Source organism: Alligator sinensis, unplaced genomic scaffold (genome assembly GCF_000455745.1).
Source record: "Alligator sinensis unplaced genomic scaffold, ASM45574v1 scaffold312_1, whole genome shotgun sequence".
NCBI lineage: Eukaryota > Metazoa > Chordata > Crocodylia > Alligatoridae > Alligator > Alligator sinensis.
This window is the reverse complement of record NW_005842029.1, coordinates 188,023-206,260: the sequence shown is the minus strand read 5'-3', so window position 1 is coordinate 206,260 and position 18,238 is coordinate 188,023. Positions and strand designations below refer to the sequence as shown.

General features: G+C 40.5%; 1 protein-coding gene across 1 annotated transcript; it reads left to right on the top strand.

Annotated features, from left to right (window-relative positions):
• LOC102375359 (toll-like receptor 8) lies at nucleotides 1–10,871 on the top strand. Its single transcript, XM_006022316.2, has 2 exons — nucleotides 1–67; nucleotides 6,592–10,871. Exon 2 carries the CDS (start codon nucleotides 6,598–6,600, stop codon nucleotides 9,718–9,720), a length of 3,123 nt encoding a protein of 1,040 aa, XP_006022378.1. The 5' UTR covers nucleotides 1–67; nucleotides 6,592–6,597; the 3' UTR covers nucleotides 9,721–10,871.
• Nucleotides 10,872–18,238: the final 7,367 nt, after the last annotated feature.

Below are 18,238 nucleotides of genomic sequence, written 5' to 3'. Positions count from 1 at the left end.
TTCTTTGCTGCTGTACTCCGTAAGAGCCATCAAACTAGATGCTATCATTGAGTCTTCATTTCTGCAAGTAAGTGACTAAATCCTTCTGTTAAATTATTAATTTCTGGATTACTTGAACACAAACATTTTACTAACTTTTTCTGTAGTGTATGTGTTGTCAGGAGGTAGTTGTAGGTGAGATCGTGATGTCTGGAAATCATTATGGGGGAGTTATGCATGCTGAATCCATTTTTGATAGACCACTTTCCTCCTGATTTTAATACAGATGATCTACAGTTAGGGATGGACAAGTAATTTCAACTCAGTTGCTTTACTTCAGCATCAGGAAGGGAAATCCACCTTGGCTCAACCAACACAGAATGTTTTTCAGTGAAATGCATCAGTTCAGATCACACCAAAGCATTTGAATCCTTTAAAAATCTTTTTAGACAAAAATGCAATTTCAAAATTAAGTTAGAAATGTGTTTTGTGAAAATATTTTTTACATTTCTGAAATGAAATACTGTGGATAGAAAATGATGAAATGACATGTTTTAACCTTTATTTTCCCCCAAGTCCTTACTCATGGCTTGCCTAAGGAGACTATTTGCCTCATTTTACCTAATTTCTTAATAATTTTGGGCCCTTCATAACTATGTTTTTGGGTGAATTTACTATTGATAAAAAATCATCTAACTATATTTGTAGTATAATATCTAGCTTCCATTGGTAGTACTCAACCAATATGTAGTGTCTACTTAATTCAGGCTGTGTACATGCACAGGTACATATGTGTATAAGAAACAGGTGGGGCATCTTTGAAGGCCTTCTATACAGTAATTGTGCTTTTAACCACAAAGGGGACAGAAAATTAAACTCTAAAACTCTCCTTGAGCCATTCCTTAGAATTCTGATATATATGGAAATAAGAGAATTTGTCTTTTTCAGGAGTAGTAGGAGGTTTGTCCTTTAAGATCTGTAAATACTAAGGGAACTGCTGATGATGCTAAGCAATTTGTTTGGACACCATTTAACAGAGATTTAAAAAAATGAGTTTCTCATGCAGACTGATTTTCAAAATAGTGCAAAGGGAGCTGAAGAATGACCAGTGCTTTTGAATATCAAACAAGCACCTTTCTGACTTTTTGGAGGGTGCAATATAGGTTTAGTTTAAGAACGACAAATAGACATAGGTACCTGGCTCCCATGTTAGGCACTTACATCTGAACATTCAGATCTCCAAGCCACCCTCTAAACAAGGGATAGGCAAAATGCAGCCCACAGGCCAGATGTGGTCCACCAGGTCATTCTATCCAGTCCGCGGTGCCCCTAAAAAATTTAGAAAATTAATATTTATCTGCTCCTGGCTGCCTGCCATGCAGCCCTCGATGGCTTGCCAAAACTCAGTAAGTAGCACTCTGCCCAAAATAATTGCCCACCCCTACTCTAAACTTTGAAGGCATTCAATTTCTGTAGCCATCTAAGCTCCACCAGAAAGGTCCCCTATCTTTCTGCTGCTGAACATGGGTACATGTACACTCAATGTTTTACTGTGCAGAAGACTAATTTGCTGTACAGTAAATCATCACTGTTTACAAGTGTACAGCAATTCATTTTGGTTCAGCCAACACAGAATTTGGGGCACAGTAGACTAATTCAGTGCACAGCTGGATAGTTCCATCATATACTATCTAGTGGTATCTGGCAGTGCAGAAAATTACTGTGCTTAAATGCATGTGTAGACAGTGTTGTCGGGATTAGTTTACTATTTAGTCATATTAATTGCACATGTAGATGCACCCACTGAGCCCTGGCAATGAAGAACTGTTCAGGTGCTTAAGCCTTACCATGACTCACCACAAACTAGGTGTTCTTCCACCTATCTTACCAAGAGGGGCTGATCTGGTGGACTTATTTTGAGAATGCCTATTGGTTCAGGTCTTGTGTGACGGTGGCTACTGAAGGATCCACCTTTTTCTAACCAAGACTCACCTGGTTTCATATTCATCTCATCCATAATTTGGGGTAGGAATGTTATCTCCTAATTAATAAGAGACTACCTTGACTTTTTTGGTGTTTAACTTTCCCTGTGGAACACAAGACGGATGTAGGCAGCAAACTCAGACCTGTGGATTCCAGTATGCAGTCAGGCCAACATTTAGATAGTTCTATGCTGAGCCTAATTCTCCTTTGTGAACCCAACCCATCTCTAAGCATTCATTTTGGACGTCTTTGCTTTGAAGGCTTTGTACCACTGTCAGCAACTTCTGTGGGAGTTTCCTTAGTACGCACTAAATAAAACCTGAAATGTGGCAAGCTTCAAGATTTGACTTCCCTGAATATAGTTTTCGAATACATATTTTTATTGCTAAAGATGAATTAAAAAAAAAATCAGTTTCTCTAACATTTAATTGGCTCTATTGATTTTACCCTTTCTCTAAGGCAAGGGTGTCAAACATGAGGCTCACAGGCAGGATCTGGCCTGCAGAGCCCCATTATCTAACCCTTGGTGACACCCATTTTGTGAGCTGGACCATCCCCTTGTGCAGTGTTTTAGACACATGCTCAAGGGTTGGGGATGCTCCTAGGCTTTGCCACTTATGGTACTTGCTCAGGCTGGGTCTTGGGCTGCGTTGCCCATGGTACTCACTGGGGCTAGTCCCAGGCTGCATTACATGTCCTACCCATTCAGGCCAGAATCCTGGATCGGGCTGGGTAATTATTGCCTGAGTGTTCTATACATGCTGATTTAAAGTGCTTTAGCCAATTTAAAGGTGCATTAAGGGAGCAGGTCTATATGTGTACACTCTTAATCACCTTAAACATGGAGATTTAGGGCTATTCACACCTAAATGTGATACCTGCTGCAGGTATCAAATTTTACATGCAAAAGCAGGTATCAAATTTAGGTGCAAATAGCTAAAGTGCCTTAACACATATGTAGAAGCAGTAACATGCATTAACACTGTATATTTCAACTGGCTTGTGAATAACTTTAGTCCCAAGTTGGTTCACACACCATGTTAATGAACCTTAGTGTGTACACATGTAGATGCACCTATATTGCCTTTAGGAACATTTGGCAAATGGACATTAAGCTTAGGCATGTATAAAAGCACATGTAGACATGCTCCCTGTGCTGGATCAGGCATGTGGAGGCATAGGAGTTCATAGGCCCAATCTGTGGGTTCAGATGAATTTGATACCCCTGTTCTAAGGGTATAACTATTCCCATAGCACATTAATAGAATTTCCCCACCCCACTCCTCTTGGCCTTTCCAAGCTAATATTAATGTGTTTTTCTAAACTTACCAGATTTTCTCAAATATAAGATGACCCTGGAAATTAGATTCTATATATGGAAAATTTATAAATGTTATATAGTTTTCTAGGTATAGCATCTAATTATTGGAGGTTTTTTTTTAATTTACCAACCACTGTTACAGCAGAAAAAATACATATGTGGTAGTCATACCATCTGCCCCTCCTTCCTCTCTGCAGTCCCCTCTCTCCTCCTCACTGTCAGACCCGGCTCTCCCTGAGCACATGGAAGTAAGGAACAAATTTGAAAAAACTGACTTTGAAATATACATAGCTGTAGCAATTTGCGTGTAGTACCCATAGACTTAGTTCACCCAAATATTATGCAATTTTTTTAAACTACTGCAAGTTTTATCACAGACACTCTATCAGCACACTTTTAAGTAGCACTTTTGCACTTACTTAGAAAGCATATAAACTATGCATGAAATTAGTCCAAAGCCAAAAAGGTCATGTTTTACTATATAGTTCATTGGGCTGGGCCGCACCAGAGTCAGCAGTATTTCAGTCCATGGTGACTCCACAGCTCAGCACTGCTCAGTATATATGTGTACTCCAAATATTCCCCACAAGGGATCCATGTGCTAATTAGCACCGCCCCTTCCCCACCCCCCCCATGACTGGAACCAGGTGTTCTTTTTATGAGTTCTGGGATACTCCAAAAATGTATATGCAGAAGAGGCACAGGGCAACCTGATCTGGTCTCACCTCATGGAGGGCAGGGCCACACTAATTACACATAACAGGCTGAGAGAGAAGCCAACAGAAGGATTATGAGTAAACTGTTTGATACCCCATTTGGTAATGTTTGCCAGACACTTAAGGCTGGTGAAGAAACAGGAATGATTGGAAATAGGAAAGAAAGACACAGCTCAGCTGTGGGAGTGAAGAGGAAGTAAAAAATGTGTGCAATATAACGGCTCACCATGACTTGAAAAAATAGGTACTGAGGAGGAATGCACACAATAGGCACTACCAAGTATCTTTTTCAGATGATTTTTCCTGTGTCAGCCATGTGTTTTATCACTTCTTAGTCTCTTGTAAGCTAAGATCAAGTGCAGTTGCTGTACTGGTTTGTTGCTTGGGCTGAGATCATTTTAGAATGTAATTGTGTAGTGGTGGGTGCAAACCTGTCCAATGCTCTGTAGGCAGGACACTTTGTGAGAGTCTACTATAGCCTCCCAATAGGAGAATCTCAGTGACATGCCTACTTTATGGAAATGGGGGATTCCTTCCAAGCTCATTCCTTTGACCTGTTGGTTAAGGGCAAGTGAGACTTAGGGGCCTCTGCACTTGAGCCTGCATGTAGGATGCCTGCCAAAAGGTTTGGGAGTATCTGAAGACCCAGGCTAAAGGGTATGGGACAGAGTATACTTGCTGGTGGTAGTGCTACTTGGACTTTAATTGTTGAATTCTGCTCAGTTGACAGTATTCGGAACTGATTTGGCTAATTTAACCTGGCACATGAATTTTAAAAATATGTGTTTTATAGTCATGCTCAATGATGGCTGCATTTAATAAGCTTCATAGTTGGTTTCCATTACTGGCCAAATGCCTCTTTTAGCAACAGTTCAAAGATGAGCAATGTACTTTGTACAGTTTCCTTGTATGTGAAAGTAAGATGAGGAGCTCCCCCCCACTCCATGTTGATTGGAGGAAAAGCCTCATTTTATATTTGAGTAAATACAGGGTCTTTTCATTACAAGAAAAACTTTTCATTAAGAAAAATTTCTTAACAATTAGAACAAGATGGAAGTGGAATAGACTACCTAGGGAAGTTGTGGACTCCATCAGTGGAGATGTGCAAGAAGTGGTTGGATAAGCATTGGTCAGGGATGATCTAGGAGTAGCTATGTCTATATTCTACTATGGGTATTTTGAGGTTTTCCTGGTTGCCACATAGGGCTGGGAAGAAACTTTTTTCATGTCCTTGTGCTACTTGTCAGGGGTCTTTTATTTCACCTCCCCAGAATCATTGGTTGTTGTCTGCAGACAAGGCTGAAGATTTTGAATGGGGTAACAATACTCCTGATGGGACTTAAACCCAGAGATTCCTGGCTAGAGGGTCTTGTCCCCCTGCTTAGAGTCAGACTAATTACCATATTCAGGGTCAGGAAGGAATTTTATCTCATGGTCCGATTGCTACAGATGGTCAGGGAAGGCTCCCTGCTAAGGGGCAGCTCTATGTAGTCTGCATTTTCTAGACTCTTCCATTTTAGATTGGCAGCTTAGTAACTTAAAGGTTCTTCATGTGTTTGTAAAGACTAATGTGGCCATTTCCTGTGTTTTTTTCATGCTGTAAACTCAGGGTGGCGCCTCACTTTACCTTGACCAGTTTAACACATCTTAAACACACATGTGTGTATTAAGCTATTAACATGTCATAGCTAAACTCTTCAAAATACTGGTCTAGACAGTGGGCGAGTCTATGTGAGACACTATTGCAGAGTCATTACTGGGCATTTATTTAGTACTTGTATTAGCAAGTACTAAATAAATGTGCAGTAACTGGAGTTACTGCGCAGTAGTGCCGGTGAACATCTTTTAGGTGATGCTACTGCGCAATAGCCTAATAATACTGCCCAGTAGTGTATTTGCACTGTCTGTGCTGTGATGCACTACTGCACAGTAGTTTTTGGCTACTGCACAGACAGTGTCTCATGCAGATGTGCAATGGGTATATGATAATTAGAAAAAAGGTAGAATGGTGATGTTACTATAGAATGAAAGTTGAAAGGAATGGACTTTCTTTGGCATACAGTTTGTTTGAAACAATTTATTTATTTTTTTAAACTTTTATTTAACATCAATAATTATATTATCTTTTTGGATTATTAAAAGACTTACTAAAGATTCCATACCCTATCCATTCATTCATGGTGCTGACAATATGTAACAAGCAACTTTGACTAATGATTAAACAAAATATGGGAATGGTTAACATTCATCAAAATCTTAAACTTCTTTGTTCGAAGAGGTATATAAGGAAATTCTGCACAGAAGAAAACCTTCAGGAATAGCTCTTGTTTATGGTATATGTGAAATAAATAATTTATTCCATTTTGGGCATTATACAACATAGTAGTGATATAATAATTGGAATTATGGTTTTGCTCAAATGTTAATCCTAATTACAGATTACATGTACACCATATCAGTTTTATGATTTATTTTTCAGTTTTAATGTACACATATTTAAAATGTTTAAGTGTTAAATATTATATAAACATGAACAGCATTTGCTGTCAAGAATATAAAAGTGCTATTAATATCCATGTTTCTTTTCATTAGGTAAATATGGCTACCATACCATACGACCTTTTTGTTTTACTTCTTCTGATTCAACCTGAAGTCAGTCTCTCTGTTCATCACCAATGGATTTCTAAGGACCGACCTTGTAAAATAAAAGCAAAAAATAATAGCTCCTCAATTCTTCTGGATTGCAGTAAACAAAAGCTGACAGCAGTCCCCCAGGAAATACATGAAAATGTTACTGACTTGATACTGTCTTTTAATTGGATTAAAGAGATATCTACAAAGGATTTTTACAACTTTAAGGACCTTAGATCTTTAAAATTAAACTGGAATTGGTATGTTAAGCCAAAAGAATCTTATTTTGATTTTTCTCTAAAGCCTTTAGGGATAGCCAATGGAACTTTCTCAAACTTAAGATACTTAAAGGAATTGAAGCTTAATGGCAATCAGCTAAACAAAGTACCCACAGGGATTTCACCTAGTATAACCTCTCTAAGTCTCAAGTCCAACAAAATTGTTTCTATTCAGAAGAACACCTTCTCAGAACTGCCCAATTTGCAGGAACTCTATATGGATGAGAACTGTTACTATGGAAATGCCTGCGAAGCATCTTTCAACATAGAAGCAGGGGCTTTTTCTGTCCTTACCAACTTGATTGTGCTGTCACTCTCCTATAACAGTCTGACTAGAGTGCCAGCTGAACTACCCTTGTCTCTGCAAGAGCTTTATCTGAGTCATAACAAAATAAGAACCATCAGTCAAGATGATTTTAAGAAGCTAGTTAATTTAAAAATTCTGGATTTAAGTGAAAACTGCCCAAAACACTTCAATACACTTTTTCCATGTGAACCCTATTCTGGAAACGCAGCCATTCAAATAAATCCCCTAGCTTTCCAAAATCTTAACAAACTAAAAACTTTGCTTCTGACCGGCAATTCACTCATGAATGTGCCATCTACCTGGTTTCAGAATACGCCACAGTTGGAAGTGTTGCACCTTGCATCTAACTTTCTAAGGAAAGCAATAGCTACAGGAGAATTCTTACAACATTTATCTTCTTTAGAGGAACTTGACTTATCTTTCAATTATCAGAAACAAGTATACTCACAATATCTTAACCTCTCTCAATACTTTTCTTTCCTAGTATCTTTGAAACGATTGTACATTAAAGGATATGTCTTCAAAGAAGTAGACAGACAGCATTTGAAACCTCTATTTCCTCTTAAAAAGCTAAAAATCCTTGATCTTGGGATAAATTTTATTAAAAGAGTTGATATATCTGTCTTCCAGGAATTTAGCAACCTTACCCAAATATATTTGAAACAAAACCAAATAGTCCCACAAACAACAGAAAAGACTATTTCTTTTAAATCTTTGGAGAAAAAAGATCTTTTAACCAATTCCCATTATACTTTTATACACAAGGATAATTCAAGCCTGTTAGAATATTCTTATAATAATAAAAAGCACTCAAATTACTTCCTTAATCAGCATTGTATCTCATATGGTAAAGCTTTGGATTTGAGTCTAAACAATATTTTCTTCATTACCCCAGATCAGTTTAAAGCTTTTGAGGACATAGCTTGTTTGAATTTATCTTCAAATGCGCTTGGTCAGGCTTTCAAAGGCACTGAATTAATTATCTTACCCAATCTTAAATATTTAGATCTCTCATTTAATAAATTGGATTTGACCAGTTTTTCTGTATTTAAGGAACTCCCTAATCTAGAGGTATTAGACCTTAGCTATAACAAGCGTTATTTTGTAGTGCCAGATTTTGAGCATCAGTTAATGTTTATTGATAACTTTCCTAATTTAAAAATTTTAAATTTAAGTTGGAATGAGATTTCCTCACTGACAACATCTAAACTAAGAAGTATTTCCCTTAAAAAATTAGACTTCAAAGGAAACAATCTTGGTTTCTTATGGAAAAATGGAGACACAAGTCACATCCAATTGTTTAAGCACCTCAGAAATCTGACACATCTTGATATTTCCCACAATGGACTTCGAAATATTCCCATTAAGGCATTTGAAAATCTGCCATGGAGCTTAACTGAATTATATATAAACAACAATAAAATACATACCCTCAGCTGGGAAAAACTTAGGTACTTTAAATCTTTGAAGTTGCTTGACTTAACTCAGAATAAATTTAAGGCTGTTGATATCCTGTACAATTACACACAGTCCCTGCAGACTCTGAAGTTGAGGGAGAACAAGATTTCTAAGATTTCATTTGTTTTTTCTAAGAGGGTCAGCAGTCTTCTCTATCTTGATTTGAGTTACAACCAACTGCAAGTCTTAAATCAGTCAAGTTTCTTATCTAGAATTATACAACACTTAAAGGTTTTTAAATTAAAAGGGAACCCCTTTGACTGTACCTGCAAAAACAGCAACTTCATAAGGTGGATCCAGAAAACCAAAGTTCCCATCTCACAAGTGGCAAGAAATGTCATTTGCATGAACCCAGACAATGAAAGACGTCGTAGCGTTATCTTGATTGATCCTTATGCTTGCAATCTGGATGATGTTTCGGCTATACTATTTTATATTTCATCCTTTATTACTTTAAGCACTATGGTGATAGCAGTTACGAAACACTTTTTTTATTGGGATATCTGGCATAAGTATTACTCATGTATGGCAAAACTAAAGGGTTATAGGTCTACAGCAAAAGGAAAAGCTCTCTATGATGCTTACATTGACTATGATACTAAGGACACGGCAGTAACTGATTGGGTAATAAATGAATTACGAGTTCGCCTAGAGGAAAGTGAAGACAAACAAGTTCTGCTTTGTTTAGAGGAAAGAGACTGGGAGCCAGGAAAGGCCGTTATTGACAACCTTGCACAGAGCATCCAATGCAGCAGGAAGACAATCTTTGTCCTGACAGAAAGATATGTGAAAAATGGAAACTTCAGAACAGCTTTTTACATCGCCCTGCAGAGACTAATGGATGAGAACCTGGATGTGATTGTGTTTATTCTACTGGAGCCAGTGTTACAGCACTCCCAGTACTTGCGGCTGAGGAGGAGGATTTACAAGAGTTCAATTCTTGACTGGCCAAAGAATCCACGAGCTGAAGGACTTTTCTGGCAAAGTCTGAAAAATGCGCTGCTCACAGATAACACTGGGCATCACAAAGGGGTGTTCAGTATTTAGAAAGCAAGGTGAATGTGATAGCTTCAGTGTTTAAAAAGTAAATTTTGATTTTTTGTTCCTCAGTATTTTGGTGCCAAACAGTGGCTATTTGGAAAAGTCCTAACTTCCAGTGTGACGGCTCAGCGTTTTCTGAAAAAAAGGCTGCTGTAAAGTATTTCCAGTGACTGTGCACAATTACTGTTTACATTTGAAAAGTTTTGTCAGTTTTCTTGAAGTTGTATGGGGTATGTGTTTGGTAAGGGACAGCAGTTAAATATGTGTGTTACAGTTCTGTGTTGCGTTAAAAAGGCTTATTGGGAATAGCTAACTTAAACCTTGGAGATAGAATCAGTAATATCCACAACTTTCTTTCTATTTGTGTACTATGTATTTCGGTGATGGAAGAAATGTTTTGGGTAAGGCAGTAATTTTCAGAGATTCATATTCCATTTAACTACCTAAGTGAAGGCTGTGCAACTTCTGAACTATGTGGGCACCGCAGAGTGCACAGGTACCTCTAGCCCCAGGCTCTTGCAGCTCAATGAGATGTGTCATGTTGCCCTACCCCACACTGACCCTTGGGGTGGGGGCAGGAAATGGAAGCCAGCGAAGGGAGGGGGAACTTGGAGTGATGGGATGAGCAGCAGCCAGGTGGGAGCCCAGGCAGGAGCTGAAAATTAAGCCCTCATGGGCCACACTTAGCCCATGGGCAACCACTTGGACAGCTCTGACCTAAACGATACTCCTAAATACATGCCTTGACTATGTATTCATCCAACATATTATATCTTATTTAATTATGAATCTTATGTTTTGAAAATATTTGCCATAAAAAAGTAAAGGGCACACCACCCAGTTGCATGTGACATGTCCAAATATTTGTACTTCATGGTAAAAATTTCTCATAATCCATTAACAATGAAGCAAGTAGTAAGCTTTTGTAGCTTGATTGCTTCTTGGTGCTTTTTTGTTATTTGTTTTTAATTTTATCTTATTAATTTATACAACATCATTTTATGTAATGTATGATAGCATTAATTCTTATCTTGTACATATTCCCATTTTAAAGAATAGAGAAACTGATTCTGACTGACTGCAGATATATGTTTACCTGAAAAAGGGTAGCCAATTTTCCTCCTCCTATATTGTTTACAGTATTTTTTAGAAAGTATTTATTTGTAATTTTAAGGCTAAATTCATAATTGAGCATAGATACCAATAAATGTATACAAACATATATATGGATATATATTCAGGTGCCTGTATAAATAAACATATAGAAGAATCATATACTCATTATTTTATATCATTTGGTAATGTATTGCTGTATTACAATGCAAAGTATATTTTGGGGAAGCATATCATTTTACAGATGTAATATAAAGGTGTCCTGAGGCATGACAAATATACATGGTTAAGTGGGTAAGCAGGTATCTTACAAATCATTTGTTCTTGGAAGATGTGTGGGTGTTTATTCAGTGCACTCGGTAGGTGGTTTACAACCTGCTTTATTCACAGCAGGTTGTCAAATTGAAAACGTCTCACTCAGCTTTTTGCTATACCTTTCATTTAAAAGGGTACCATGTCTCTGATCAACTGGAGCCCATTAAAAGTCCTGCACAACTGATTGGAGAAGCAGTATCCTTTTAAGTAAAAGGTATAGCAAACAGCTGAAGTACCTCAGCAGCTGATTGTTGCAGGTGTGTGTGTGTGTGTGTCTGTGTTTATTCAATATACATCTCCCTCCCAGCGCCTTCCCATACTTTGCTTCTTACCCAGGGAAAGGGGAGAGGTGTGCAGGGTGCTGCCAGCCCCATGAAGCACATCGTGGCACCTCCCTGTCCCCTACCTCCGCTCACTCTCTGTGTCTGGTCCCAGGAACTGCCACTGCCCTGCACTGCTTTCCTGTGCCACCAGAGGCTGTCCCTAGAGTGTGAAACTGCTACACAGTGGTATAGACCAGTTTCTGAACACTTATACTAGTAAAAGTGTAATGTCTGTACTTGGTCACATAGTTACTTTTACTTTCCCCCAGCGGTGGCAGAAACTGCTATTAAAATAGCTACTTATTGTATATTTCACACACTCCATTTTCCAGCAGCTGAACTTTGAAAAAAGATGCTTGTCATATGTATGACAACATGGAGTTTAGGCTGAGTTTTAAGGGGTATGAAGAGCTTTTAGGTTGAAAAACAACCCTGCCAAGTGATCAAATGGCTAAAAACTGGCTATGGGTAAATTTAGATTAGAAAGTAGAAGATGTCTAATGACCAGAAGAGTGACATTAGGAAAGACTTCCTAGGCAAAGTGATGGAAGCAAGAAACCAGCATCTCTCTGACTGGACTAGACACATTTATAGAAGGGATGGTATAATACAGGAGCAGGCAATTATTTCAGCTGAAGGGCCACTTAATGAGTTTTGGCAAGCTGTCGAGGGCCACAAGGGTAGACCCACCCCTTCACAGGTGCTCCACCCCTGCTTGCCATTGTGGGACCAGAAGTCTTGCCCCCTAATCCCTGACCTTTGCTACCACAAGTCCCTCCCCTTGTCCCCAGAAGTAGACCTTTTAGAAAGGGGGTTTGCCATCTTGGAACTGGAAAAAAACAAATTATATACTAAAAATCAAACATTGACAATAGCATATTTTAATTTTATTTTAAAATATTTTTGTCCTGATCTGTGTCTGTTTTGTTGTGTATATAGAGGTGATTGCATAATAGCTCAAAATGAAGACACTCTTGTATATTGTGGGTATGTGGAAGTGTGGGGGAGTAAGGGTGGGTGGATATTGGGTTTGTGAGGGGCTTTAGGTGTGTGTGTGTGTGTATGTATGTGGAGTGTGGGGGTGTCTGTGGATGTGGGTGGGTATGGATGTGGGTGGGTGAGTATGGGAGGCTTGTGGGAGAGTGTTTGTGGAGACGTGTGGGTGTGTGTGGGGAGTATGGGGTTTGTGGGGGTGTGGGGTGTGTGGAAGGGGAGGGTGTCTAGGTGTGTGGGGGGTGTGGGTGCATGTGTGTGAGATGGGGTTTGTGAGTGTAGCCATGTGTGGGGCTCCCCCCAGAGGCATGTGGATGTGTATGTGGGAAGGGTGTGGGTGGGTGCAGTGTCTGTGGGGTATGTGATTGTGTGTGGGGGAGGGTGAAGTTGTGGGGTTTGTGGGTATGGTGGGGTGTGCATAGGAGCTGTTCAGCCCCCACCCCTGTTCCACAACAGCCCGGAGCCTCCCCACCATCGCCAACAGCACGCAGCCCCAGTGCTCCCCATGCCTGCTTTAGACTCATCCCCATTGGAGCCAGAACAGCCAAGAATCTTACTGGTTGCTGCTTTTTATTCATCTCACATTATAAAAAAGCCAAAAAAAAAAAAAAAAAGGGGACCATCCCCCCAAATTTCTTGTTTCTAACCTAGTGAACCTTGAATTCTTTCCTCAAAGTGGCAGGCACTCTATTATTTACATAGCTCTTAATAAGGGATTTAAAGTGAAATTTTCTTTTCTTTTTTCAAGCCCAATCTTTAATATTGTGTACTAACTGTGTACTATTACACTTTTGTTGTCATTTTGTCTTCCTTTTCTTACTACATGTCTTATATAAGTATAACATATTTTGTTCCTGTTTTTTCAGTTTTTTGATTCCATTGAAAACCTAAGGCTTCCCTTTTATCTCTTTCACTTCCTATTTGTGAAAGCTTCCAATCACTCCTTTCATGCATTCTTAAAAAATAACCCAAACTTTCTCTATATTTATCTCTGAAGCCATTCTGATATTTATTTTAAAAGGCAACTTGCCCTGTGGCAGTTCTCATTGATAATCTGTTTATTTTTGATCCTGGTTATAGATGGAGAAGTAGAGTTTGACATTTAATTTCCTGACAGCAAGGATTTTTGATATACTAGACCAAAGAATTTCTTAAAGGTAGATTTTATGTATGTTGAAATGATATAGAAGTCATCTGCACATGGTTTGCATACAGTTCTCATGGATATGGTGTGTTTATTGCAAGTATACATGATTGTTAATCAATAACAATCTGCTCCCCTACTGAAGATTTTTCAGATCTGCAAGTAAGTGGTTAATTATTAAACTAACTCTTTCTATCTGGATATGGTAAAAACTTTCTATTGTCACAACTATTTTTATAAGTTTAATCCACATTTGCAATTCACATGGTTTGCTATTGTAACAATGTCATTAAAATATATTTTATATCTACCAAATTCCTTTTGCTGTTTATTCTTTTTCTTTCTGCCTTGCATTGACATTGTCAAAGCTGTCAGGCCCAACATTTGTTTCCCACTCCATCCAACTACAATTTCCATGTTTTTTTCATTAACTTGCAGCACAGACGAAATAAATGTTGATGACCTCACTTCAGAGGAACAGCTCCAGTAATGCCAGCTAAAATGTGGTGCAATATGAATCTGATGCCCAGCCCAGTAAGGTCAAATAGAACTTCTCTAATTTCAGTTGGCTTTGAATTAGTCCCTAAACACTATTGTTAAAGTGACTCATAGATTACCATTTAATAATCCTCCAAGTGTCTACCTTTATCTTTACATGTCTAAAGCTGAATCTTCCTTGCACCATCAGCTTTTCCTTGTGACAAATAAGACATGGTCATCTCTGTCCAATGCTAACAATTGGGTTTATGACTAATGAAAAAGTTACCAGAACTGTTACCCTTCATTTAGGATGGCTATGAGAAATCATTAAGCTCCTTTTGAGAAACAAGCAGCTAAAAAATAGTAGCCACCAAATGCCACCTGCAGGGTGTGTCTACACGAGATGCTTTATCATGATTAGAGCTAATTACTGCACACTAAGGATCACTGTCTACAAGTGCAGATACTTACTGTGCAGTAATTTGTTTGCATCCTGAGTAAGTTTGCTACTTGTATTTACAAGTAGCAAATTTACTCCTGATTACTTACTGCTCAGTAGCACACACATAAACAGCTGACCAGAAGAAAACATGCTCTCAGTCAGCCGGGAGCTGCCTGCCCCAGGGAGCTGCCTGCTGCCAGATTGGGCTCTGTCACCAGAGCCTGGGTGGAGACAATGTCCCCCTGCCCCAGCAGCAGGGAGCTCCTAGCCACTGCTTCATGATCATGATCAGGAGTGGGGCTGGGAGATTCTTATCTCTCAGCTCTAACCCCACAATCATGGGGCTGGTGCTGGGAGATTCTTCTCTCCCAGTCCTGGCCCTGTGACTGCACAGCTGGTACTGAGAGAGAAGAATCTATCAACTCTAACCCTGCAACCACGAAGCTGTGAAGGTCCTGGGACTCTGTGAGAAAGCAGAGGATAAGTCTCCCCTCCACTACCTGTGGAGTCCCAGGACGTGCACAGCAGGGGGCAGGGAAGGGAGCCAACTCCATTGCATGGGGCTTCCTCCAGTGGTATGCAAGTGCCAGGAGTTCCACGTGTGCTGCGGGGAGCCCCACATGATAGAGATGGGCTGACCCGGCTTCGCTTCTTGCCCTCATGTACACCCCTTGCTGGAGTTGTGCACAGCTGGGCAGCAGCGCCTGTGCAGGGCACAAGCTCCCTGAGTGCCTGCCCCCTGCTGTTGCTGCTGCTGCCAGCAGCAGGGGCTGTGCACCACAGGGGAGAGTGTGTGGGGGTTCCCCACATCCCCCACCCTCCCTCACACCCCACAAATACTGCATACCCACACCCTGCCCCAACCCCCAAGATATACACCCCAACATACCCTATTGCCCCCCCACACAGCGACACCCCTTCACAACCCCCCACACCCCACCAGACACACACATCAACTCCCAGCCACACCCCACACCCTCCCACACAATACACAACAGTAAGATCTTATTTTTTACTTATTATGCTATCACCTCTATATACACTACTCACACATAAATCATGACATAAATAGTTTTTGTAGTAAAATTAAAATCTGTTATAATAGGTGTTTGACTTTTAGTATATGATTTGTTTTTTTTCTGGTCCAAAATGGCAAACCTACCCTCCCAAAAGGAGTTCTTGTGGCGGGAGGGGGGCCAAGGGGAGGAACTTCTGGTGACAAAGGTCAGGGGTTAGGGGTAGGACTTCCAGTCCCAGGATGGCAGCCAGGGAGTGGGGCACCTGTCAAGGGGTGGGGCTACCCTTGTGGCCCTCAACAGCTTACCAAAATTCATTAAGCAGCCCTCCAGCTGAAATATTTGCCTGTCCCTGCATTAGCACTTGGTTAACCAAATACTAAACTTAATGTGCAATAACTAGGGTGCATTAATGAATGTGTAGACTTGCCCTTTAACAATCAACTTTAGCAGGAGCAGAATCAAGGACTCAGGATGACTCCCAGAGGTCTCTAGGCAGATTACAAACCTCCATTGCAGGTGTTTTTACAGCATTTCTTTTGACTTGTTCCATGTTATAAAACAGTATTTGAGAAAACTTCTTACTAATGTGGGGCACTTTATATGGATGGTAATTAACAATGTGCCTCAAAATAATTCAAGATAATATTCCCCTTTCTCTAAAAAGTCTTAAGTGCAGATCAAAAAAGTATATAAAATAATAACTGCCTTCAATCCATGTTCCACTGAGAATATATATGAAATAGCAAAAGTTAAATTATTATTAATGCAAATGTGTTCATTATGTAATATGATAAGAAGTTTTTCCATAATCTTTGGCTGTAATCATTGAAAACTGAAGACAGTGCCATTGGCAATAAATTACAATGTTACCACTCTGATACTTTCACATAATGAAATCAATGAGCTTTCTAATGAAACTTTTTACAAATTCATAAAGCTTACCAAATTATGCCTTAACCATAATGAAATATATCATTCAAAGAAATGAGCAATTGGCCTGTTTAGAAACTTACCAAAATTGAGAAATTATTAGGGGTGTGCAAAATGGGTCCTATTTGATTTGGATTCAGATTTGGCCCGAATCAGGGACAGTGATTCAATTCACTGATTTGGATCACTGTCCCCTTGTGGCAGGGCACTGTTGGTGCCTGTCACTTTAAGGGCTAAGCCAAGCAGTCAGCAGGTGCTTGATTGCAGCGGCCATTTTAGATCTCTGGCCGCCTATATAAACATTGCCTGGCTGCGAGTCTGAATGCAACAACCTGGAGTTAGGCGCAGGAACTTAAGGGGATGGTTTGGAGGCTCCTGGTCCTAGGCATGACCTAAAACTGCACCCTGCTGGGAATGGGTGGCCTGGTGGGGCTCCTGGTGGCATGGGAGTCCCCAGGAAATACCAGGCCAGTTACCACCCCGGTGAAAGATGGGTCAGGGCACCTTAATAACCACAGCTCCCACCACCAGGTGGGTTACCCCATAGTAGGGCCAAGAAGGCAGACCCATGTTAGAGAGTGGGCTAGAGGCTCAGAAGCCTGACTTAAAACACCCTCGACTGATCAATGTTGGGGCCAGGACCAGAAGGGTCAAAAGGGTCAGGGGCCCACCGCGAGGGATGCCCAGAGCTCAGGGCCTGGCATTTCCAATTGGGCTTGGAGGTGAGGCTAGGGCCTGTGCGGCCAAAGGTCCTGGGAGGGACCACGCCTAAGAAGGGAAAGTGTTCAGGGAGCTAGGCAGCCCAGAATGAGGGCGGAGTAGCCTGTTTGATTGGAGGAATCCAGTTGGGGTCTGGATTGGAGGATTCTGGGGCCCAGCGTGGGGCTGGTGAGGTTGAGAACTGTGGATACCATCTGCGAGGCTTGGGCTGCAGTGTAGGGGAGGAACAGAGCCACAGATAGCACCCCCTGGCATCAGGTCAAGAAAAAGGGCAGCTTCCTGCCTAATTAAGATCATAATTATATATCATCAAGGCATGGCAGATGAGGAGGTGGGCAGTTGGCCCAGAAACAGGTGGGCAGGCCAATGGTAGACAGGCCCTGAGAAAGCCCCCTGTTACACCCTGATTTGATTCACCCAAATCCGAATCGAATATTCAATACTGATTTGGAGAATCAGTGATTCGGCCATAGACAGAACTTTAAATGTTTTTTCTACATACTTCGAGGAACCAGGTGTGGCTCATGAATGCCACAATGCTGGGGCAGATGAAGCGTTCCACAGGAGTGCGGTGGCCCCCCCCCCCCCCGTGCTCGGCAGCAAACCCAGAAGTACTTCGTCTGCTCATCTATGGCCAAATCGCTGAATCTTTCCAGATCTCGGAATTGATTCAGATGGTTCTGATTTGATTCAGAGAGATTAAAGGGTCCTCTGATTTTATTTGGATTTGGACATTCAGCCACCGAATCAGGCTGAATCTCCAATGAATTGAATGTTTCCATTAGGAACAGCACAATCTCAGCACTCATAAATCTGAGGGAGTTCTGTATGCACCAGAACTGTTATTATCACAATCCATGTGGAAAATCCAGCTGGCTACGCATATCAAGGACAATAAAAAGTCCTTTATCAGGTATGTGGGGAGTCAAAACAAAAGCAAGGGTAACATTGGACCCCTGCTAAACCAAATGGGACAACAAACAACCAAAACTCAAGAAAAAGCCAACCTGGTTAATGGGTACTTTGCATTGGTTTTTCATCATCG

Coding starts and splice junctions, on each gene's coding strand:
- LOC102375359 (XM_006022316.2), top strand. CDS start 6,598: ATGGCTACCATACCATACGACCTTTTTGTTTTACTTCTTCTGATTCAA.